The sequence below is a fragment of the Aythya marila genome (assembly GCF_965140915.1).
Source record: "Aythya marila genome assembly, chromosome: 6".
NCBI classification, from domain to species: Eukaryota; Metazoa; Chordata; class Aves; order Anseriformes; family Anatidae; genus Aythya; species Aythya marila.
In genome coordinates this window covers 33,554,953-33,580,686 of record NC_139047.1, presented here as the reverse complement: position 1 = coordinate 33,580,686, position 25,734 = coordinate 33,554,953, and the positions used below count along the sequence as shown (strand labels likewise).

General features: G+C 43.3%; 1 protein-coding gene across 1 annotated transcript in view; it reads left to right on the top strand.

The window, feature by feature from the left end:
* The first annotated feature begins 4,078 nt into the window (after positions 1–4,078).
* Positions 4,079–25,734, top strand: part of NXPH2 (neurexophilin 2) — a 33,378-nt gene continuing 11,722 nt past the window's right edge. The window contains exon 1 of the mRNA XM_082763676.1: positions 4,079–4,293. Within this exon, the coding sequence (XP_082619802.1) occupies positions 4,243–4,293 (51 nt within the window). The 5' untranslated portion in view covers positions 4,079–4,242. The remainder of the gene's footprint in view (positions 4,294–25,734) is intronic.

Below are 25,734 nucleotides of genomic sequence, written 5' to 3'. Positions count from 1 at the left end.
GAAAAAGTGGAAATGGAAGTTCTAACAGCCACTGCAAGACTAAAGTCCCACAGTGAATATGGTCTGACAAGCAGAGATGCAGAAGTGGTGTCAGACAATCTTCAGCCCGAAATTCTGAACCAACAGACTTGGGAAACTGCAAGTCAGTAGGAAAGATCTGTAATGGGTCTGTACAATCAGGAAGGGTGAATATGTAGAAGAGCAAATGTAATTCTGCATGAGAATACAGAAAAAAAAAAAAAAAGAGAAATACAATAACAGCAAACATGAGCTTTAGAAATGCACACAGCCTGAAGGAGGGGAAAAAAAAAAAAAAAAAAAAAAAAAAAAAAAAAAAAAAGCATAAGTAAATAGAAAATGGGATCAATTTGTTGCATTGTGATGTTTTTATTTTATTTTATTTGTTTTTTATTTTATTTTATTTTATTTTATTTTATTTTTTCCCAAAAAGTAGATCATAGTGGATGATGAATGTTTCATTACCTGTCTTTGATTAGGTTGCTAATTTTCTAGACAAATGAAATAGAGTCATCTATCAGGACCTCAATCAAAATGTCTTTGGATGTCGGATGGGAAAAAATAGATATGCTGGAGAAGGTGATTAGGGAAAAAGTTGTGGAGAGGGTAAGGTATGGCTTAACAGGGTATGTTCAATGTCTAGGATGAAATAACTAAAATTCTGGTGGAGGGTTGAAGATATTAGTTACAACAAAGCAGAGGAGACAGACTTCGGTCACTTATGTGACACATTCTTGAAAATGAAAATACGCTAACACCATGTATCATGGAATGTATTTCCAACAATGATACATTAAGCATTAATTATGTTCCACATGACTACTACCATCTAAATTTGGATTTTCACCCATCTGCAAGAAAAACTTGTTCCAATGGAAATAGAAGGAAAGGTTTACTAGAATGATACTGGAATTTGAGTGCTATTGTCTGAGAGACACTGCCTGGCTCACATAATTAGTAGCATTTTAGAGGAAATTTGTCCACTCCTTATCAGTTTTGATGGGTAGACATTTCCAGAGGGATGAAGAAGAACATGTTAAAAACAAGCCCCATGGCTGCAAAGAGATAAGCGTGTATAAAACTGGGTATCAAGTACAGTGAATCTGGAAACTAGAAGCTAAAAGAAAGTTTTTGAATGCCAGAGGAGTGAATTTTTGGAACCGTTTCCTAATGCAGTACAGGACTCTCCACACTTCTGGCTGACTACTTTAAAGATGGAGCTTGAAGCATTTCCCAAAAGGACCTACATCCACCGTCTGCAGCCCAGGGAGATGGACCGAATGGCACGGGCTGCTCTCTCCAGTCCAGAATTCCTAATATCAGAAACGGAGTGAGGAGGGCCAAGAAGAGCAAAGGTTGGAGCTGGTGCTTTAAATTAACCTGGAAGACTTGGAAATTTAATTGGGGTTGAACAACAGATGACTTTGATGCTAACTACAGGTATTACTTGTTTGTGCTTGTAAATGACGTGATAAATGAATAAAAATCACTCTTGACTTTGTGCACAACCACTAGAAAACTTGTGATAATCAGGCATTTTTCACCATCTCATAACAGCCGGGATGGTTCAGTAGGACCTTAAGATGTTACTTTAGTTTTTCCACAGCTGGATCACCAATCCACTTCTAAAGAGAGAGCGGGATTACTTCCTGCAACTCTTATTTCCCGAGTTGAACCAACTATTTGTTACTGTGCCTTAAAATTAGGCCAGAAAATTTTCACTTCCCCATTCAAATGACATTTGAAGATCATGCTAACAACCAAAGCCAGGGGGTGCAAAGCTCAGCCTTACGTTCTGTTCTTAACCACCGCTACCGTGACTTTTCTGGGAAGTAATACAAATAACAATGCCACTTATCACTTACTGTGCATGGTACTTTTCATCTTCAAAGCGCTTTACAAACATTTATGGGTAGTTAATCTGGAAATAGTATGATTTAGGGGCAGCTTCTGATAGCTTGTGTGACAAAGTTAATGTCATTTAAATTGAGTCTGCTCGCATTTAATAGGATAGAACTACAGCGCTTTAGTTTAACCACTATTGTTCCATTAAAAGCCAATTACAGAAATTCAGCTCTCCTTGAATTTATAGAGCGCGGCTTTTCATTTTAAGAGAGATCCATCTAAATACCTCATCCGGCTTCGGCCCTCATAACTGCGGCTAATTGCATGACGCTTCTCGCCCCGCTGCATAACGGCATTACGGCTCGCGGGGAAGCGAAACCCTCCTCGGGGGGCTCGCAGGCGCTGCTGTCGGGCAGCAGAGGGCGCTGGCGACATGTCCAAATGTCGCCGGAGCCACTTCGGGTCGCGACGGCCGGGCTGGAGCCGCGACGGATCGGCACCGCTGCTGCCTGCCCCGCTCCGCGTCCTTTTGCCCTTTCCCAGGCGATAATTCCTGCATCGACACGTGCAGGGGGAGAGGATCGGCACCACAGAAAACACCATTTTAGCATAAAACCTCTTAAATACGGAGGTGTTTATTTGTTGGACAGCCAGGGTGGGAAAACAGTTTTTGGGGTTATGTTCTGACAGAGAAGCCCTAACATAGCTTGCAATGATTATTCTATAGTAAAAGACCACTAAAATAAACATTATATATGAACTTTTAAGTAGTGCTACAAACTACATGGATTATCATGCATTGCCTCAGTGGGTACTTCTCTGAATCTTAAGTCTGATGCATGTGAACCCATTTTGGACCTGTTCGGCTTAGATGTAGTTTCCTTCTCTACACCTGAACATGTTTTCTGGACCCAAATGAAGGAATGCAGTCGGTGGCTCATTCACAGCTGCGTGATGTGCCTTGACACGGTCTAGGAAAGGACCAAATGGGACACAGCACACACATAACTACAGCCATCATCTGGTAAACTCTGCGCAGTAAAAGGGCTTCCAAAGCGCCTTCCAGTGGCAAGTATTTTAGAAGTTGAACCCCATGCAAACTGCAAAACTCGGGGCGATGCTCAGGGGGATAACAGCGCTCCCACCACAGCCTTGCATGCTGAACATGGCCAGGCCTTCTGCCAGCCCCAGGCATCCCGGCCTCCACAGCAGCCCAGCAAGCCCCAAACTTCATTCTCCTTTTGAGGTTGCATCTTGAAAGCCCAGGAACAACAGTTTTACCACCGCTGCTAAGGCCACATAACTTAAAAGTGGGTGCAGAGAGCACTCACTGAGAGCTGTGCCAGGGGAGGTTCAGGTTGGAAAAGAGAAGACATTTCTTCTCAGAAAGAGCAGTCCAGCACTGGGACAGGTTGCTCAGGGAGATGGTGGAGTCTTCCCCCGGGGGTGTTCAAGGAAAGGTTGGACGTGGTGCTTAGGGAAATGGCTTAGTGGTGACATTGGTGGTAGTGGGATGGTTGGACCAGATGATCTTGGAGGGCTTTTCCAACCTTAATGATTCTGTGACTCTAAGATTCACTGCCTTTGATCATTAAAAAGACAGCACCTCAGGCGGGAGGTGAGCACTGCAGCCCTCCCTGCCTCCCCTCACGTCCCAGCACCAGGTGCCCTCATGCCCAAATGCCATTGCCCAGACTCATGTGAGGAACCTGCCGAGCCCCTCAGCACCCACAGGGACCGGCCGGGCACAGCACCCCGGGACCCTGCGGCCACCCCGCGCCTCAACCCGGCCCGTGGGCAGGCTTAATTCCCCCGGAGGGCTCCGCTCTCCCCCTGAGGGTGGGCTGGGGACGAGGAGGGGACCCGTCCGGCTCCCTGCGAGCGGCAGCAGCCCTCCGCCCGCCTCCCCTTCGGCACCACGCCGGCCGCACGGAGCCCGCCCCGGCAGCGGCGGGCGGGCGGGCGGAGGAGGAGGGGGCGGCCGCTGCGGCGCGGCTTTAAACTTGCCGGCAAAAGCCGGGGCGTCGGGAGCGGGAGCCCCACCACGGCTCTCCCCCAGCGGGGGACGCCACCACAACCACAACCACCGCCGCCACCACCACCATCATCATCACCATCACCATCACCATCACCAGCGGGCTACGAGGGGACCCCTCCGGGCCGGCAGCGCTCCCGCCCCCTGCCCGCCCCCCGCCCGCCATGGCCGCCCGCGGAGCCGAGCGGCGGGGCAGAGCCGGGGGCAGCGCCGGGGGCTCGCCGCCGGCCCGCAGCGCCCTGTGAGGGGGGCACGGCGCCTCCCCGAGCCCCGGCCGCCCCCCTCCGCCGCGGGGATGCGCCACGGCCCCGCCGAGGGAGCCGCCGCCTAGACCGGCAGCCGCCATGGTGCCCCTGCGGCCCCTCGTCGTGCTCCAGGGCGTCCTGCTGCAGCTCGTAAGTGCCCCCCCTCCAGGCTCCGGACCCCCTTTCCGTCCTCCCCCCAACCCTGCTTTGTTTGTTTATTAATTATCTGCCTTTATTAATTGCACCCCTCCGGGCCGGGGGAGCGCGGGGGCGAGGCCCGGCAGCGCTCTCCTGAAGTTTGCCGCCGGCCCCCGGAGCGACTGCTGGCGGCCGAGGGGCTTCCTTCTGCCTTTTTATCCCTTTTTCCCCCTTTTTTTTAAATATAAATCCAATGCTAGGGGAGCGGGGTGGCCTCCGGCGGGACGTTTCCCTTAGGGGCCAGCGGCCGCAGCCGAACCAAACGCGGTTTTCAAGACTTTATTTATTTTTTTCCCCCTTTCCATCACTATTATTATGATGATTATTTCGGGAATTTCTGCCGGCGTGCTCCCCTGTCACCTCCGCTTCGTGCTGCCAAACTTCTGCCTCCCTTCCCCAGCTGCCTCGCACCTCCAAAGTTTGTCACCGTAGCCAACAGGGAGCGTGTAATAAACCCTGAAGGGATTAACCATCCTCCCCGAGAGCCGGCTCCTAATGTTGCAGCGTGAATTGATTGATTAGTTTTCGGGGGAAGCTTATGTCAAATCCTAATCCGTTCTCTGGCTTGTGCTTGTCGTGTAACGTTTCTCGCTCCCGCACTTTGTCGTATAGCAGCGAGGCGCCGAGCTGCAGCCCTGCGATAAGGCACCGCCACCCTTTTCGGACGACCAAAGGCTGGTGGCATCCTTCACTCACACGGCAGCTCCCAGCTGAGCAAGGCAGGGGTGAGAGCACCTCTGCAGGGGTGAGAGGTGCGGATGGGGAGCAGTAAATGGACGGCCAAGCTGCTGAGCAGAAGGGGACTAAACAGCAAGGCTCCTTCCTCGCACCTCCGAGCCCTCCTCGCCCACATGCCCCGTTTTATTTATTAGGCAGAAAGCAGAGGGATTCATTGTATCACGAGGGAGCGGTTGTGTGGATAGTGTTTCAGATAGCATCGTGAGGTTGCTTGCTGTGGTGCTGAACGCGCTTTGCAGGGAGGCTGGCTGCTTGGAAGAAGCAAAGTTGCTGCCTGCCACGCAGCCGGTGCAGGTTTCCAGGTGGATGTGGCACCGAACTCACGCAGGAGTGCTCAGTTTTCTGTTTTCCTCACGTACAAACCAGCAAAGTTTTGTTGTCGATTAGTTTTATTGCTTACACAAGTTAGTGTAAGTAATAATTTAAAGCAAAGGGAGAATGTTTGAGATTTTAGAGGTGCTTTAGATCTGTCTTTTAACGCTCAGCTATTACTAAAAATACACATGAAAACGCTTTGGCATGCGTTTCCACAACATCTGGTTAATTTCTGGTAAACATCTGGTTAAAGCTACCCCTTATTATACATTGCAGGCAAATACGTTTGGTACTGGTGGTGATGCACAGAATACAAGTCTCTGTGCTATCCTCTGCTCTCTGTGCAATACTTGGAGTGCCTGGTGGCTTCCTGGAATCTAATTAGCAGTTTCAGCAGGCAGGCATCGGTGATGCTAATTCTCAACTGTTTCTTAACCAACAATGAGTACGGTTAATATTAATAAAATGCAGAATGCTCAGCATTACAGCCAAATGAAGAAAAAATTGTGGCTTGCAGTGTTGTAGTACAGCAGCACTCTAGTAACCCAGAAGTGCTGCCATCAAACCCTTACTGATGGCACAATCTTAATTTTTAAATGCAAACAGACTTGTTAGGATGCAAAACATCTTTGCATCTACAGTCTACATTTTAATGAAGCCAGAAATACTTTTTCATTAGACCTCAAACTCTTGCTTGGCTTTCAAACACAGAAGGGTGTCATCTGTGTGCCCACTTTATAAAGATGTGCAGATACGGGGTAAAACTTCACAAATTTTAGGAGATGCTGGCAGAAAATCTCACTGCGTTTTTGAACAGCGTTAGTTCGGTGATGGTGTTATATGCAATACCGTTCAATCAGAAGTTCATGTTTGGTATTTTCTCAGTGGAGTGTGGATACATTTTTGTAACACTTTCCTGGATTATTATTTTTAACTAGTGGATGGCGTGCCAATAAGGCATGCAGTGTGAGCACGGCTGTATCTCTTAAACTACTTTGCATTATTTGGGTATGGAAAGCAGCACGGCTGGAACATGCAGCTGTGTCAGGTTGAGGTGCTAACTGGAGTCTGGATAAAAGCGTTCAGTTCAAAAGTGAATTTTGGCTCGTGCTGTCAGTATAGATCAAAAAATAATTTGCAGTGCTCGGTCAGTGATGTTCAGGCTGTTATTGATAAGAAGCCCAATAATTGATATGCTGTATTGTCGCTAGAAGATGCTTTTCCTTTACCGTTAGTCATCAGTAAGCTTTTTAATTTTCACATAGTTGCTGAATACCTTCATAATTATCTCTGTATGAATAATGGAGTTCTACATATTGGAAATTGAAAATACCAAGGTATTGGGAATTTTAATTTTAAGGAGATCTTATTAAAGTACATGCTGTATATATTTGGTGTTTTCATGTTCCTAATTTGCACTGTTAAAATGCCACATTTAATACCCTTCTTTAACGTAGTTTATGGGGTCTTTAAAATGTACAAGACTCACCCTTTGCTTTACAAGGGAGGGAGCAGGGGGCTGTACGTAGGGTTTGAATCAGCTCAGGTCTGTTTTTGCTGTAGGTAGGTGGTGTAAGCAGTACTTTGCCTTGGCGAGGGGCAGGGACAGAGCAGCACTCGCAGGTGGGACCCATGGTTCCGTAGGGTATTCAGCTCAGCTGATCTCAGCCGGCTGGAATTAAAAAGGGATTGCAGCAGCGTTTTCCAGCGCCCATAGCTAAAGTTGTGTCAGCAGTCCTCCCAAGGAACTCGCTTCTAGTGTTAGCAGTGGGCAGAGCTGTCACCATTTATAAACCGAGGGAGTTAGTTATTTTACAAACACTTAAAACTGCATTTTTGTTTTTGTTTTGTTTTGTTTTTCCCAATAGTGTTTGGATAGATGAGAAAAAAATAGAGTGACAAAGTATATTGTTTCAAGATTTTTCTCCACCTAGGCTGAATATAGCATCTATTGCTGTGAATTTCAGTGACGCTTTGTTTTGGCCTTTTTAAGGGATGACATTTTTACCCACAATGAATATAATTTTGCCTGACAGTTAAGCCATTTTTTTTACAGCGTGAGTTTAAAACAGAGTTAAAAGGTCTTAACAACTTAAGTAGGAAAGAACATTTCATAACATGCTGTAGTGCAAGACAATGCTTCATCAGCAGAAATAGCTTGAAAAGTGAGATAAAGCTGCATTTCCATTTAAAATATTTATATTACGTGGGGCATAGAACCAGAAGTGTGTTTCTCTTGGCTTCTTTAATTTTGTCACCGTCACCTTGCAGACTTGCAGTGTGTAACATGCCAGTGCAGTGAGAATCAGAAATAGCCACCATGTAAAACTCCAAACTCCGTTTGTGAAAGGTAAATGCTACCCTCTGGTCATTGGGAAGCACAGGGATGAAATTCCATCCCTCTTAATTTCACTCAGATATTTGCCACGAAATACATTCAGCCCAGCTTTCCTTTTGGTTTGTTTTGGTGTTCTCGGTGCTGTAGGCATCGTACACCTGCATCTTATTCTGGTGTAATAAGGTACTAGAAGTAATCTAAGGAGTGAAGGCAGTTTGAAGTTAAGACAGTTCAGGAAACGCTGGTTTCAGCACTTTGGGACTTTCATCATCCCAAATGAGGAGCATGCATCAAGGTGGATGGGCCAGGTTTAGTTTAGGAAGGGTGTTGAGATGCCACGCGAAACTCAGCTTGCAGCAGCATCACATCTTTTAGCCCAGTTCTGTGGAGCTGGTGCCTGACGTTTTTCATGGTTTATTTGCAGGTTGACTGGGGCACAGAAAGGTTGTGGATCCTATTTAAAAACTGTTGAGCAAGTCAGTTTGAGTGATGTCTGTGAGACCACAAGAAACCCCGGGCTTCCCAAGCACAGGACACTCAAAATCCAAGCCTCAATCTTTCCACTTGGGACATGGAGAGCATTTGTCTGCCACTGTAAAGAGCTTTGGGATCTTCCTACCAGAGATGTGCTATAAGCACTTTTGTTACCTGTATCATAGTGTAACTGCCAGGGAAGCGAAACAGAGAAGTGAGTGGAGCCTGAATGCTAAGTTGGTGAATTGGGATGCAGTGGGTCAGTCACCTCCTTCTGCTTGCTTCCTGAGCCTTGGTTTCTGCAAGGAGGGAGCTCAGAGTTGTGGGCAAAAGGAGAACACATCTAAAAACACATCTAAAGAAAAATACATCTAAAAGCAGGTGTACTTCAGAGGACAGTGCATTTTCTCTGTCAGTCTGTCTCTAGTCTTGATTTTTGCCTGCCTATCTGTAGCTCACCACTTAGCTATTCCCAGTTATAAAGCAGAGCTATTGGCTGTGACATTTTTACCACATCACAGGGGAGGTTCCCATTTACGTGACTCTGATGCATTCACCCTGACCTCGATTTCCAAATGTTCTGGTTTGGACCTTTCACCAGAATAGCCTGATTATCTTTGTGTATGTTTCCCCTTGCCCCATCCCTTGTTCCCGTCCCATTTTCATTCTCTTCCTTTCCTCCCCTGTTTGTGGCTGTAGTTTGTGGTTTCCTTGCGTAGGTAAAGAATCAGTCAGAGTTAAAGTTAAAACTGGGAGGACCTGTACAGAAGCAGAGCATCAGTAGTGTTAAGTCCCTGTCAGTCACGTTTCACCCTCTTAGAACCTCTCTTCTGCAATTTAGCCCTTCCCACACTTGCAGGCTTTCTCTGATGCTCTGTAAATTCAGCCCATCCATCAGCCGTTCAGCTGTGGCTCGCACACTGCTGGGTGAGCAAGAGGTGGAAGGGGCGGCTGGATGAATTTGGGGATGGATGTCTCACCAAGGCTGAGGCTCACAGGTCAGGGCGTGGAAAACACTGTAGCTCCTTCACTGTAGAGGATCTCTTGTGGCTGCTGTTGTGGCCAGCCATCGGTTCAGCTGCAGCTAAAGCTTATTTCAGGGCTGGAAGGACAAAGAAATATCTGAAGACAGGAGGAGGAAATGAAGAGCTATGAAGATGGGTCCACAGAAGACCAAGTAGTTGTGTCCTAGAGGCAGAGTTTGGTGCTGGTACAGTGCTCTGGGCTCCCTGGGTTGCAGCACTTGCTCTAAATACCCAATCTGAGCAAGTTGACTATAATTTAAGGTGGAATTATTTGTAAAGAGCTTTAAGAGCTGGAGTTGTCAAGCTCAGGTTTTCTATTTGTTCCAACTGGCTGGTAGCAATATAAGTTACTAATAGCAGGCAAGTGAAAATGTAAGAATAGGGAGAAATAAAAAAAAAAAAAAAAAAAACACAACTAAAAATCCAATGTCTCTAAAAGCAGTTTTTGTGTGCGCTGGGACCAATTATGGTTATTGTGCCATTACAATGAAGAGTTAAGGTTATTTAGAGCACTTGAGTTCTGCTTCCCCAAATCCAGCATGTTTGGCTTATGTTTGTGATGAACAACCATTTGAGAATTTCCTGACTTTATAGAACTTGGTTTTGGTGATGACTGTGTATTTCTAGAACCATGAATCACCAGTATAAACTCAACCTGAATTTCATCATGCTGTAGCCAGTATCTAGGAAAACAAAGCACTGTGCATAGATGTGCTGCTGTATTTGTTCTGTCATTGTGCGGATTTAAGGGCTTTGGTGAAGGAGCTGGCTGTGCGTGCGGCTGACCTGAGGAAGAGGAACACTGGGACTTGTTTGTGGGGGTAGGAGGTGAATATCAGAGGGAGGAAGATGATGGAAATGAAAAACCCTGATGGGCAGGTGGAGTGAACTTGAGCAGTCACTGCAGGAGGAGAGGGACCGAGGGACCGAGAGGAGCAAGGTCTCTTTCCCCGACCTGTTCTGAGTCTGTGCTTGCACAAGTGCAAGAACCTGGTGGTTTCCATCAGCAGTTTTCGGCACTGTTGCTGGTTTTCCTGCCTTGAAAAGGGAGTGGGAACCCCAAAGTTGAGCATCCCAGGATGGTAAGACATGGACCGTGAAGTTTTTTCCTTTAAAGCTGGCTGCTCAGCTTTTTTTTTTTTTTTTTTCTTGTTTATTTCTCCCTGCAAGCATCTGCTGGCTGTTTCTGTTGTTCATTACGTGGGTCTGGAAAGTTGGAGTTGCTGTTCCCCTGGAGGTTCTCATGGGCAGTGATTTCCCTCCAACCTCCAGCTGCAGCTGCTACTGATGAGTGTCTTCCTCCAGCACTGCCAGCTTAACCACCCGTGGGATTCCCAGCCCAAATTTTCTCCTTACCCCAAGCAGTTGGGTTCTTGTAGTTCCCACAGGCTGGTTACTGCAGTCCTCAGAGACTGTAGTGCAGGAGTAGGTATGTGATGGTAGCTTTATAGTACTCACTAGCAGGACTTCGTGGCATTTATAGGCAAGAGATGTGCACTCATTTTTTTTGTGAAACCAAGGAACAAAGGCTGACTGAACGTAAACCAGAGCCTCACAGTGTGTTTCTCACTTTTTTGTCTCCAGTGCACCAGGAAAATGTTCCACACTGCTGTCCCTCCTCCCACTGGCCTGCCTCAATACAACGGCAGGGGCAAGGATGAACTTTGTCAGAGAGGAAGCTGACTTCTCCAGTCTGTTTGCATCAATAGTGTATGACTATGTGTTGATTCATACGACTTACTGCTTAGGGTTTTTAACCCATTAAGTGTCACTGCACGTATTTTCCAAGTGGAACTGTAGTGCTGTGCCACGTGCTTTCTGTTTCATATACTGTAGGGCAGATAGTGCATTGTGAGACTATGGGCTAAATGAGCACGTGCTCAACCTACTATATCCCTTGTTTCCTGGGGTTCAACTTAAGTCTGGAACTGGGATATGACAGCAGAAACTAGCACCACAAAATGTTGCTGAGAAACAAGAATGGCAAGGTTGGTGCATAAATCTGTCTGTACAGCCTCCAGATGTAAGTGCAGGAGAAACTAGTGTATGGCTCCTGGTTTTCTAGGCTGTGCAGATGTGTTCTGTGTTTTCTCATGTATCAGAAGTTGGTGGTGTCTGTAAGAAACAAAACTCTGTTTCCAGAATTTTATTGTTTTATTTGGGAATAATTACAAAACCTGCTGCTTCTGTTTTACTCTACTATGGATTATTAAACTATGTTCTCAATTTGGAGCCTTAATTTAAAAGCAAAGAAAAACAGTAAGATACTCATTTAAAAAAAAAAAAAAAAAAAAAAAAAGAGGAAAGAAAAAGGTGTGGTGTGTTCTTATTTGTTTGGTTGTTTTTTGAGGAAAATACAGTAGCAGATGACGAGTGGTGCTAAATCTAACTCTTAGGCTGGAGACAGGGGCATTTTTAGAGCAGCACAGTGGGAAGCAAGGGACGAGCGAAACCCAGTCCTTCAGTTTCTTGAGCAAACAGCATGTGAGGGAGAAGCCGAAAGCTTAGGCTGTTTTCCACTCATTAAGATAACAAAATGCTAATCAGCTTTGTGGAAAGATTCATAGCAGATAATGTTACCTTTGTTGCTGTGACACCGCTGAAAGGTTATCTGGTGTGTTAGCACGGTCCCCTTTAATTTAGATGATTGAAACAGTTATATACAGCAATCACTAGCTAAATTGCACCTTTCTTTCTTTTAAAATGAATGAGGTTTTGGCCATTGGTTAATCTCAATGTTATGATCGCTCAAGGCAAGGAAAAGACTGGCATTAAGATCCTTGTTGGGTTGGGATGGGTGCTGTGGTACTGCTGGAGATGGATGCCAGACTCAAGTTCATCCCCCTGCTGATCCCTTGTGTAGCTTGGAATTGGTTGTAGTTGTATAGCTATGGAATTAGTCTTCCCGTTATGGAAACATCCAAATTTGAGTTAGTTTTGAATCCCCCTTAAGTCTACTCTGTTAAAATCATAGCATCAGTTAGGCTGGAAAAGACCTTCATGATGGTGAAGTCCAGCCATCAGCCCAGCCACCAAGTCCCTCCAGGCTTTCTCTGCCTCCTGGAGGTGTCCACATGATCCAAAGTGCAGCAGCCAGGACCAGGTAGAAGGACTGCCTTCCTTTCTGCTGCCCAACTGCACTTTTTTTTTGTTTGTCTTTTTTTTTAAAGCAAAACATACTCAATCTGTACAGGAAACTAAGGAGTTGCAGCCACCTTTCCAGGATCTCCTAGTGGTCATCAGTTCACACCGTGCTGAGAGCTGTCTGTCTGAAATCCCTGGTAGCAGGACAATCCAAAGGCTTTATCAATTTGAATCTTAGATTGTGTAATGCACTTCTAGAATGTTTCCACTTAAAACTAACTGGTTTTCAACTCAGCTGTTAACTCTGGGACCAGGGAATTAAACTCCACGTTTTATTTAACAAAACACTTTTGAGAATATTGGATGGGATCTGTTACTCTGCTTTCTCTAGAGTCAAGGTGTCAGTGTTTTTTTTAATACTTAATGTTGCACAACTGGGGAAGGAAGGATTATAAAATACCTAACTTTGTGTTACGGTGACCAAGAATACCATTCTGCAGAAATTTGCTTTCTGGTGAGGTTTGCAATGTTCTTTCAATGAACAACAAACTTTATTTTTGGTGGAATAACAAGCTTAATATGGCAAAAAATAAAAATATAGTAGTTTTTGTATCTTTCTTTGGGTTTGATGGATTGCATTGTCTTGTTCAGATCAACAACTAGACTTCATTTTTAATTCATGTCAATAAAGCAGATAAATGTAACGGAAATTCAATGTTGTCCTATTTAGATATTAGAATTGTAGTGCTGATAATGCAAACCAGTAGTCACTGTACCTGATTTGTCCTGTACCAGTGATATTCTCTGAAGGCACAGAAGGATGTTAGCATTGAGATAAACTGGTCTGTGAGCAGGCATTAATAAGCCTGCTGTACTCTGAATACAGGCCTTGTACCCTGACTTCTGTCTTCCCAGTACCATTATTTAATAGAAATGTAATTATCTTTGAGATCTCCAGATCTTTTAGATCTAGTTGAAGTGCACAGAATGGTTGAACAGTTGTTAGAGAGGGACTGACATATAGCTGCAGCAACGGCATCATAGGAAGCTTGTTTTTTTTTTCATAGGAAATGGGCTAAAACAGTATTCTAAACAGAAACGAGTCTGAAAATTGAAATAAACCCGAGTCCTGATCAGAAGTTCTTTAGGACATCCTGGGACAGACACATTTCAGGGATTTGCTTGTTATTGTACAGGCATGTAGAGGCCGCAAGACATTTTAATCTTTCCTTGGCTTTGATGAAAACGTGGGCTACTGCATAATTCATCTGGTTCGGGTTCCTCTTTAAAATACTCAACTGGAAAAGAAGTAATCAATTTTAGTCAGGCAAGAAAACCTATGCTAATACAGAGGTTCTGCTCACTTCCTCAGTTTAAGAATAACATCTTAACTAAAAGCAGTCAGGCGTTTTTCTACAGTTCTGGAAAATTTCAAGTTCTGAAAAGATAGCACAGAAGTTACCCCTATGGCAGCTTTGAATTAAACACCTGCAGTTTGCATATTGTGCCTGAGAGGGGATTCAGGCGAGCTTGCTGCACAGAAGGACGTGCCGTACCTGGTAAGATCCCAGGCACGAAGGAGCAGTGACTTAAATGCATCCCTTTTAGAAGCTGCAGAGCCTTCCCCTAGGTTGCAAGGAGTGCTTTTTCACTTGAATCCAGCAGCCTTGCTACATTAAGCTGTTTAGCTTAACATACAACAGCTTTTAAAGACTGATGAGTAAATTCTCTATGTGCAAATAAATTAGCGGTTATCCTAGTTTACAGCACTGGAAGGGAAAGGGAGCCTGTGTCTCTCAAGACAGTATCATATTTACCAAGGTAGACAGTATATTTCATGAGGGTGCTCAGTCCCTTCCCTCAAAGCTATTTAGATTCACTTTTTGGAGGAAGAGAGAACAAACACAAATTTGGAAGTGGGATATGCGAGCTGAAATTCAGTGAGGTCAGGAAGGTGGCTTTCCTCTCACACCTACCAGGTGATGCGCAGAACACAAAGTGGTGGAGGACTCATTGCAACCATTTTTCCTCCTCCTTCAACCTTAGTATAAGGTGTGTGAAAACCATGGCCTGAATTGGATCCTTCAGCAGAAATTGATGCAGGAATGCCTGGACTCGTGTCCCAACAGAGCCCATACGTGGATTAGCGCTGATGTCCTTGGTGAGACATGCTCCAAAACAACTAAAGGCAGTTTTCATCCTTAAAGCATAAGGACTACTTGGGTTGTATGTCTTACAGGGCGATTTTAAAAGTTATAGATTTAGGACCTAGGCATCCCTTATGAACCCGTGAAAAATCGTGTTTGCTGCCTCTTGAGCTCTCCCTATTCTTGTGTTTCACTTCTGAAGACAGACACCAGGCAAAGATATCCAATACCCTCCTGTAATGTAGGATTGCTGCTGCCCTAAGCTTCCTAGTACTCTTCCTCAGCTTGTTTTAGGTCTCACAGTAGTCCCTAGGAAGCTTCAGAGCTGACAGCATTGTGTTATTTAGTAAGCTTTTCCTGATATTACGCACAAAGTTTTCTTAATTCCTTCCTGTTATGCTTAGCTATCTTCTTTCTATCACTATTGATGTGCTTTGCTGTAGGCTTTGTTATTTGCCTGTTCCTGGGGACCTTTTCCTCGAAGAACCACAGCAGTAGCGTTGTGAGTTACATCGAGCTTTGCCTCTCTGTTGATCTCTGTTACTGACCATGCGTGTTTGGAGTGCCTTTTGTCATTTTTTGTTGTTGTTGTTGTTTCTTACTCCCATTAACTTTCACAGAGCCTCTTAATGTAAAGATATCTGCAGGGCTGACCCAGTCAGTAGTAAGATAGCCTGTTAATGTTACAAGATACCATCCAAGTGTTAGAGAATTCAGCAATTTTGCAGATGAAGAAAATGGGTTACATTCAGGAGGAAGACAGTATATTCTGAGTGATACTCTTAACCAACTCTTCTTTTGAATACAATCACAAATGCACATCTGAAGCCAGTGAAATAAAATACCTTGTACTTTTATCCTACTGTCAAAAAATCCTGTTCTACTGATAGTGTATTTATTCTACTTCAAACTGCAAAGTGTTCACTACCATATGTTTTTATCCGTCTCTGGACACTTTATCTAGGCAGCTTTACTCTGGACACCAGCAGTCTGCCCGTGAGAATGGCGCGCTGTGTACACCAGGCATATATCCTGAAGGTGTGAGCTACGTGACTGTATTGGCACTATGCACAAACTAATGAGCACTACACCAAAAGGTAGGATGAGTACAGTTATGCAGTTTTGATCAGTTTAGCACTCAGGGAGAATGTTCTCCTATCTAGCCAGAAACATCCTTACCAATCTCCCTAACATATTGCTTCCATCGCGAGCTCTTGAAAAGTGCCTTCTGCTTCATGTACAGGGCTCAACACCCATCAACGCTCAGATAAAATACAGTGGTGGCTGAAAAGAAAAGTAACAGCAGGAGTTACATGTAAACAGATTGTATACCTGAATATTTTGCTCAGTCTCTTAATTTCTGGCTAAAGAAACATACCACAAACTCCTGAGGGACACATTTCTTTGCAAGCAATGGCAACCTTCGTAGCTGTCAATATGTGAGAAAAGCTTCTGCTGAAAGAGGCTGTAGAAAATCATCAGATGTGTTGTTGATATAAACCCAACATTACTTCACATTTCCTATTCCTGAAAGAAATGTGTTTGGAGAAGTCTGTAAAATAGTCCTCTTACCTGGCACCACAACCTGTTTCTCATACAAGTGATCATCTTTAATAGATAAACTTTCCATTAAGAGCTAGACAAGGTGCTATTTTTTCTTGCAGTAGTCAGAAATAAGAACAATAAATGTGTGGGAGAAATTCATCAATTTTGTTAGAACATCAAGTTGCATGTCTATCTGAAATATAGACTGCATGGAAACACAAATCAGTACAGAGAAGGCTCCAAGTATAGAATTATTGACCCTGGAGGATAAGATACAGAATAACCTTTCCAGGCTGCACTTTGTCAAGTTTAAGTAGTGTTTGCAAGGGTGGGTATTTTAGCAGTCTCTTCCCCCTCAGCAAAGGTTTAGTAGTAGATGCATTATAGCTTTTCCTAAATGTTGTTCTTCTTATAAATTACAGTACTGTAATAATGTATTAATCGTTTGTGCATTTCCTAAATTTACTGTTCTGAAAAACAGTATAAATAAGTCAAACTGATTGATGTGAGTTACTAAGTGTGTAGATATGTCTATTTTTCCAATCTGTTTGTTCGCTTTCTGGTTGCAGTCCCAATTCTAGGACCAATTGGTTGAGTCCTCTCTGCAGAGTGTCCCAGTGCTGGAAGTGATGGGGTCTGCAGTGCAGCCTCGATATATCATAGGATGATAGATTATGCCAGTAGATCACAATTAATCGTTTTCCAGCCTTGTGAAATATAAATGCATTTCTCAAAAGTTAGCTTTTGAGATAAATCCTTATGCCACACAGTGCTAATCATGTCTGTGCTGGGATATTTTGAAATACGTCAGCAAGAAAAAAAAAACACACCTACAACTTCTGTTCTCTTCGAAATGCTTTTGAACACTGGTCCTAACCATAATTCAAAAAGTGCACTTTCTTCCAGACAACTTAAATATGAAGCAATCTGTGTCTAGTTATATTACCAAGCCAGGAAGAACATCTCATCCTATCACAGAGTGTATATATATGTAAAGCAATGTCCTTGGAAGTTAGCAGACAAAAGCTATCCTTTGAGTCTACCAGAGTACATACATTTTTTGTTTCAAGGGATGTGAAAATTAATTTATATGCTGCCATTCTAAGCGTATAATCAACTGTTAGTCACCACGTTTAAAAAATAAAGCTGTTAGTAAAAATATTTTTTTAAATAGATCATTTCCAGCATCTTGGCACAAGCATTTCTCCAATGAAGGAAAGACTACGAGTGGGACGACGGGGTGGCAGTACCTGTCCTCCTGGCCTTGCTTGCTTAACCTGTAGAAGGCTGGACTTTTGTCATGTTTTATTGCACCGCCAGCATAAGTCTGGACCTTGAGAGATGAAAGCACACTGCAAATATGAAGAGGAAGAAGTTAACTTAAATACTTGCACCTGTCAGTGTTTGTGGGTATTAAGTCAGATCTTCAGATACTTCAGTCTTGATAGTAACAACTTCAATTAATATATTCTGAAACTAACTTTATAAAGACATATGAAGTAAACAACATTGTATAAAACATTTTATGCAGTAGTTCTGATTTTTTTTTTGTTTGTTTACACTGTGCTTTATAGCAAACCACCTCAAAACCTTTCAGTAACACTCACGATTATGAAAACTTAACCCTAGAAAATCCCTTAGTGAATTCTGCCTGCACTCTTGCAGAAGAGTGGGACTCTGTTACTGACTCTCAGGAGGGGTCCTGCCACTTTTACACCCAAATGGTAGTCTACTCATCCAGGCTGTAACATCGCATGTTAAATATGGCTAACCAAAGTAGATGACATTCTTCTGTTATCCCCCAACCCCCAGATCTAGTCTTTTGATAAATGTTTGACAATCGGTTTAGTCAAGCATGGCAAATTTAGTAAATCCATGGTAAATCTGACTGTCTGTTCCCAGTCATCATCTTCCCCTTCATGTGCCCAGACATGACTTCAGAGAGGATTTGTTCCATAATTTCCCCAAGGGGCTGAAGGAAATATGAACAGCTGGTAATCCCCCAGATTGTTCTTAGCTTTTTTTTTTTTTGAGAATGGTCACTACGTTTGCTTTTCTCCAGTCATCAGGGACTTCTCCCAGTCTACAAAACCTTTCAAACCTGATAGAGAATGGCCTTACAGAAACATCAGCCAGCTTGCTCAGCGTGCTTGGTTGATACCCATCGCTCTCATAGTCTGTGTACGGGTTGGGATTGCTCAGGGGATCCCCAACTCAGTTCTTTTCTACTGATAGTAAAGATTACATAGGGAATAGAATCAACATCTCAGGGGATTTGTATTAGTTGCACTTAGGTGTACAAATTAATCTATTGCAATGAATCCACACTACATAATCAATAGTATGTCACTGAAACAGGCACCAATGTTCTTGTTTAGTGATGAATGCTAAATGATCATCAAGCCAAATTTTAAAGAATCTCCTGCAAAGGAGTAGTTGCCATTCACTTTTTTTTTTTTTTTTTTTTTTTTTTTCCTTCTAGATGAGCTAGGTGGACATGATGATCTGCTACAAGTCTCTCTAGGGAGATCTAAAACTTGCAAGTGTGGGTCTTGAGTTTGGTCTTCTAATGCCGCAGCAGCAAATAGCTATGTGGATTCAGAGGCAAATAAGCTTCTGGGCATTGGAAACGTTTCTGTAGGATGAGGGTGCTCCAGGGGAAGCAGCAACATGCTCTCTCTTGGTCACCCTAGAGCAGTAGTCCTGTACGAACTGCTGCAACCTTCCTTCTATGTAGCTTGAACATGGTACATTTTTCCCTAAAGTCCTCATCAGCAATGCAAAAGATTGAACAAAAAGTTCCAGAACAACATTAGTGTGGGTTAACCAACTTCTGGAGTAGAATCTCAAGACCAGCTTGCCTGAAGTACTGATTATTAGATTCTTAGCTGTATTACATTCAGCTGTACCCACAGGTACAGAAATAATGTCTGCTTAAGGCAGACACAGGAAGATGATTTGCAATTCGCCATAAATCGTGTCTTTATGAATTCAACCGGTGTATTATGGATAGCAAGCTCGGAGGTGAAACTGCCAGCCTGTGCTTTGAGTCAGACTAACAACTTTTGCTCCTGCAAAAATGATTTGCATTTTTAATTGTCTGTTAGCTTGTGTCCTACAAATTAAGGGCTTGTAGATAAATTACTAAATTGGGTACTTCTAGGTAGACAAATGAACCTCAAAGCAAATGTAACACCTGAAAATTGATCAATTCAGTGACGGAAAGAAATTATGGTCAACCGTTGTCAAGCACTTGCAGTTTTTTACCATACGGGAACTTGGTTCTCCCTTAGTTTGTTAGCTGATATAGTGACAAGCTGCTGAGAGATGACAGATTTAGCCAAGGATTTAGAGTCTGAACACCTGTGCAGTGTCATGCATTTAAAAATAGAATGTGACAGCAAAACACATCAAGCCTCTAATGTCCAAATGGAAACCACAGGGGTTTTTCCTTCAGCTTTTTTCCAGAGAAGTAGCTCTCAATCATTGCTGTCCGAGTAAACACACAAAGCTGAGGCTGTTTTGTTGAGGTCCAAAATAAACAGAAACAAACTCAGGTGGTAGGCATGGGAGCAGCAAAAATGTTCAGTAATCACCATTTCTTCCCTCTCAATGATGTTCTGGTGGCATCCATCTCCAAGGGGTGCAGGTTATTACTGCTCAGAGGCAGTTTCTCCAGGAAAAGCTTGCTGAGGGCCTAGCAGGGTCAGCTAACCTTCCTTGGCCTACCTTGGCTTCTGTGTGACTCACTCAGTCCTCCAATGAAGCCGACCAAAAAAAAAAAAAAAAAACCAAGACGGTTTTTGTTTTGCATAATCTCCTTCAAGGGAGAAAAAAGCCTAAACCAAGGGCATGAAAGATAAAAACAACCTTTGATTAGATTGGGTTAGATCTGCGTATTACGCCCTTCTTTGAGGGAGCCTACATCACTGACAGTATTTGAGGGCAACGCCTCTGCTTCCCCTCTCCTCTAATAGTATCCTTGAAGCCTTAATCAAAACTAAAGCACATAATCTTTTTTTTTTTTTTTTTTTTTTTTTTTTCAGGGGGAGACTGGCTTTCCTGCCCTCTCTGAGGCATTAAGTCTGTGGCAGGCCCCGCTGCCAAGGAGCACTCTGCTCCAGGGAGCACTGCGGGCTGGCAGCCGTGGGCAAGGCCATGAACCCCCCTTCACATTACAGAGAGCCAACCTTCCAGCTTGGGTTCTCACTTCAGCAAAATGCATGGTATTTTGAAGGTCAAGTGTTTTTTCATCATGTTGGGTGCAATAATTTTGAGAGGGTATTTTTGCCTCTCTGTTTTGTTGCAGTCCTATTAACTGCGTTAAACAGAACAGTGTCAGCAAAGCCATTTATTCGGTGTTTTGGACAACAGTTTTGTGTGATTGTGTGATGGGGAATTCAGTAAGGTCCACATTTTGCTCATCTGTGCTCTCATTTATATATGAGATACTTTAAACTGAGATAACGCCTATCACACATGAATGGGTTGCTTCTTGAAATCAATGATATAAATTAGACTCCCTGTTTAGGAGCATCTGGCACCCTTAGAACCTAGTGCATGTAATGATATCTCTGTTTATTAAAAAGAATTATGTAACAATATGGTTGATTTATTTCAATGTGATTGGCTTAGCAACTTAATTGGACTATACCAGAGGAAAAAAAAATAATTTAATTAGCTCATTCATTTGTGGCTGACTGGAAGCACTGTATATCATGCTCAGCTTCTTTAAAGGTGTGCAGCCGTTTGATCCTGCAAGGAACTGAACCTTTTCAATGTTCACAGAAACCTTCGTGTTTTATGGGGCTGCTCAGCACCATGCTGATGTTCAGACTCCGGGCCCCAGTCAAAGCCCACAGAAACCAGCAAGAAGTTTCCTTTGAATCCAAAGAGCTCTCGAAGACTCCTTGCAGACAAAGGAACCTTCCTTGAGAAACAGCAGGACGAAAAGTGCCTTGAAGAATAAAGCCGGTTTTCCCCCACTGTGGTCTCTCTTTTCCCTTGAGCTGAAACTCCCACCTTCCAACTCCCAAATGCTATTAGCATACCAGAAAATTAGCATGCTGCATCCAAGTTTTTATATTCAGCCTGGTGCAAAGTTTTATTTCCTCTATTTCCAGGGTGGCTACTTACACATGAAAAACATGCTCTTGCAACACCGTTTGATTGCTTTATGAGGTTACCACATCTCAGCTGAGAGAGAACACTAATTGTTTTTTGTTTTTTTTTTTATTGGTGTACCTCTTAGTAACACAAAAATAAATGGGTTATTTATTTAAATGTGTTCAAATTACTTAATAGGCAAATAGTATTTTCTGAATAGCATTTGACAGTGATTCAAGTAACTTTCAAGATCCCTCCACTTTATTTTAGTTCCAAATGCAGCTTGCTGCAATCAGCCAAGAGACTGTTGTCTTGGGGCCAAATTCCACTTGAGTGGAGTTAATCACATCAGCATAAGTTGTTTCTATAGTCTAGTTTTACACCAATTTAAATAAAATTAGAGGTTTGGATGTTGATTTCTCTTGTGTTGTTAACTTAAGATACTCTGAATCCCAAATGATTTCTTTTTCCATGCCTGTAATTGAATGCCAAACTCCCCACCATTCTCCCACCCTCTAAAACACACCAAAACAAGGCAGAAACCTAAATTAAAATCAGAGTAAGGATTTGACTTAAAGCATAAAAGAAGAAATAAGGCTGAAATTCCATACTTATCGCACCCCGTTGTACCTAGATACTGCTGCACATCTGGTATGTGAGATAATGCACTGTTTAGAGACTGCGTTACGAACACAGAAAATTGGAAATGAGTTTCAAGTCTTAACGCTACATTTCTTTACTACTGGGAGCAAGTAAGGCCCTGTTTTTCACTCTTTTTTTGTAGGTTGTGTGATTTGATTCCCTCTCTCGGTTATATAAATAATATAAACATGAATGAAATCAGAAAAGGAATGGTTCTGTAAGAAGTGTTTTATGCAGCACAGCTCTGAAGGCTTTTTAATAATTCCCAAAGTGTATACCAAGGTTTAATTACAATATTAGCCATATAGCAAAAAATAAAATCTGCTCGGCTGAAGTAGTGAGTGTAGCAATAAAAGCACATATATCTTGTTCAGTCATTTATCATATAATATAAATAATTAAAAACAAGGGCAGTGGTTAGCCATTCTTGACCTTCTGCAACAGAATATGTTCTCTCGGCACTACCTGATGTTATAATTCACTTCTGAAACGATCACACATATTAGCTATTTGCATGAGACTAGCCTGTAGCTATCAGACACAAGAAGGCAAATCTGCAGCCAACGTGCTTTTGAGACACTTCTTACTGAAACTCATCGATGGCTGTACAGGTTGTATCTTCTTAGGGGTCATATTCTTCTTATGTTTTCTTTATACAGACATGCAAAATGCAAGAGTTTTATTACAAAATGACCCGTGTGTAGCACATGTGGGCTTAATCTACAGGAAAAGAAATATATCTCTACATGCAAAGCTGTGAATTTTGTCTGATTTTTTAGTACCTACATCCTTCCAAATTAATCACTTTTCTCAGTTTCTTGTGTACGTGGCTGAACACCCTTTCAGCAGCAGTCTGGAATGAGGGGCTCCAGGGGCACTCCAGGACACAGAAGAGGACCCTCAGCAGTGCAAGGACCACTGGTGGTGGCCGCTGCCAGCCTACAGCACCAGGCAGGATGGCACCGGGCAGGAGCACAAGGAGCAGGGAAGCTTTTGGTGCATGGCAGACACTCATTCCTCAATCCCGACTTCAGCAGGAGGAGCTCTTGTACCTTGAAAGCAGGGACAGCAGTGGAAGAAGCTGGAGGCCGGGCCTCCATCTTCTGCAGCAGCCCCATCCAGAGAGGGGAGCAAATGGGCAGTGCAGAGACCTCTCCTCCTCCCTCCCAGCTGGGCTGGGTTTGCCGTGTGTAGTCAACATGAGGACAAGGGGAGAAAAAGCAGCGAAGTGAAGCATGCTGCTGGCACCCTGGAGAAAATATCCCCTTCCGGGTATTGAGCAGCAATGAAGTGCACATCAAAATTGTTTAGACATTTCGATCCATATTCAGCTATCAGAATTTTGGCTGAAATTCAGCTGAGCTGTAAACAAACTCAGACACAAGCCACAAACATCTTATCTACACTAATGAGGTGTCGCCCTTTGCTGACTGGAAGGAGATCTGCCAAGATTTTTTCTGGAGCATGATTTGGAAATACGAAGTCTCTGTTTAGTGAAATAACATATTCAAGCTCTTGTTATCATGGGTGATAGCAACACATGTATCTCACTGCCAGTCCAGCAGTCCTGCTCTCCTTGGTGCGTGACTGGTGGACAGTGAGGAGCTGCTATACCTCAAACAGCAGCTGAAAGGTTATCTGCTTCCACCCCAGACGGGAGGAACAGGTGAAACAGATTTATTTAGAAATTTTTAATCCAAAACCATGCATATACTCTGGCTAATTTGATGGTTAAGCCTGATTCAGATTAAGTTTGTAGCAATGGGTGAGCCTGGCACACAGGGAACTGGCACTGGTGAATGTGAAACCACAGTCTCAGGGCACCAAAAACCCAGACTGTGTTTCTTTAACTGCTGGAGAAAGGGCAGAGAAAAGAAGGAAGCAAAGGCCTCCCTGGTTATCTCACTAATGCAACAGCAGAGAAATGGCTGGGCTAATTTTGTTGCACTTAATGCTTGCCTCCTGCTGCTGACATCTCCCCAGGCTTTGGACGTGTCCTGTGCCAGTGCCACCCGGTGCCAGCGCTGTGTTCCCTGCATCCTTCCCCTGCAGCAGTGCAGGCAGGTGGCACAGACAAGCCAGCCATTCCTGGAAGGCTTCATCATCACGACCAGCCGGCACTTCTCAGGTATCGGGACTCGTAACGTTGTTTGATCTAGCACAGTCTATTGACCCGAGCACGGAGACTTGGAGATTTATAAAATCACATTTTTATTACTGATTCAGTCATGCACATACATATTTATAGACTTTTAAAAATCTTTGTAATTGATCGAGTAGGGCAGCACATTCAATTTTAATACAAGGGATTACTTGCAGTCCCTGTAGAACCACCATTGGTATGCAGAGGAGGCAGTTTAAAACATTTACAACGGAGTTGCTTTTTTGGCTGTCTTATGCTTATTACCAGCTTTGGCCTAGGCAGCAGTTACAGCTAGATTTGTCTCCTTTGATCTCTACAATCTGCATGAAAACACGCATTAAAAACAAGAAGGAATGTGTGCCTTTTCAAGCCTGACTTTACTTACACGTCATCAGCTCTTGTACCTTCTGCTTATCAGATCACATCTCATATCTTTTGCTTAAAAAGCTGTTCCTCCCAACCCCAGTTTGTTCAGTTTTTGAGTGTTAACAAGCAGCATGATTAATCTCAGTCCCAAACCCACTCGTATATTTTGCTTAGGTTTTGTGTACAGACTCAGAATTTGGCTACTTAATGAGAAAGACTTGATTTCATGTTAAACCCTTTTAGACAGTAAGTGAATTAAGCAGTGACCTGTAAGGCTTGTTTGCTGTTATGGATTCTGGAAAGCAGATTGGAAACACATTCATTATCTGCGCAAGAGCTCAAGACTGTGATCAACTGAAAAACAAAAATCAAAAAGAAATTTAAACGAACACTGATTTACAGAAGAGGCACTTTTTTGTTATTGTGCATGGTCAAGGCTGGGGCCAGTGAAGAGAATCACAGGGGTTGTTGACAAAGAACTGTGAATAACACAGACATTATCTAAACTTTTGGGAAAAAAATGTCTGCTGTGAGTTAAGTCAATAAAGCCAACAGGGCAGAGATTTCTCATTGAATGGTTATCCAAACTGACACCATATTTAAGCCTTCTGAGGTTTTTGTAGTCAAAGGTTTGGGAAACAGAGTGGACAGAAACATTGGCTGTTAGGACACATGTATCCACCGAAATCTGGATTCCTATTTGCATTATTCATGGTAACCCAGGGAAGACTTTTTAAGGTCATGCATTTTCATAGCCTTTCCTCTAAAACACCTTTAATATGCATATGAAGAGAATGCTTCCTGCTGTCTCTTTTCTAGGGTTGCACATTTTCTAGGCTATATATTTTAGATGTGTGTGCCTTGAAAGCGCTGTGCTAGAGTCCCATCTCCCCCAGCCCTGGTCTGCCAGCGGGTGATTTATCTGCCTTTAGTGCTTGTTTCACCAACTGCAAGCACCCTGCCAGTATCATTCTTTTATACAACCTGGAAACGTTATTCTGTATATGCTAATTGAAATGCATCAAATGCATCCTGTGATGAGATCAAATTAATACTTGGGGTGATGTGCACAGTAATTTACAGTAAAAGAAAGATTGAAAGATGTAAAGATGCACTGAATGTATTCCCTTTTTGTTTGATACAGATACAGCATATGTAGAGCAAATAGGTTTGAAATTATATTTTTATATGCAAATGACAGCAATTTGTATTAACTCCTATTGTGCTAGAACGTAACATTGATGTCTGATGTAAGCCTTTCTTTCTTCAGATCCTTTTTGTGTTCTTAGAGTGCATGTTTAAAGATCCTAGACACTAAACACCTCTGTGAATTACCAAACGGGAACAAGCCAGGCATGTATTGTGACAGTCTTCCAGGCGAACTGGATATCAAAGTCATCCCTTCTCTATTTTTGAAACCCGAGTCATGATTTTGGTACACCCAGGTACAGGCCAGATGACTAAACAACT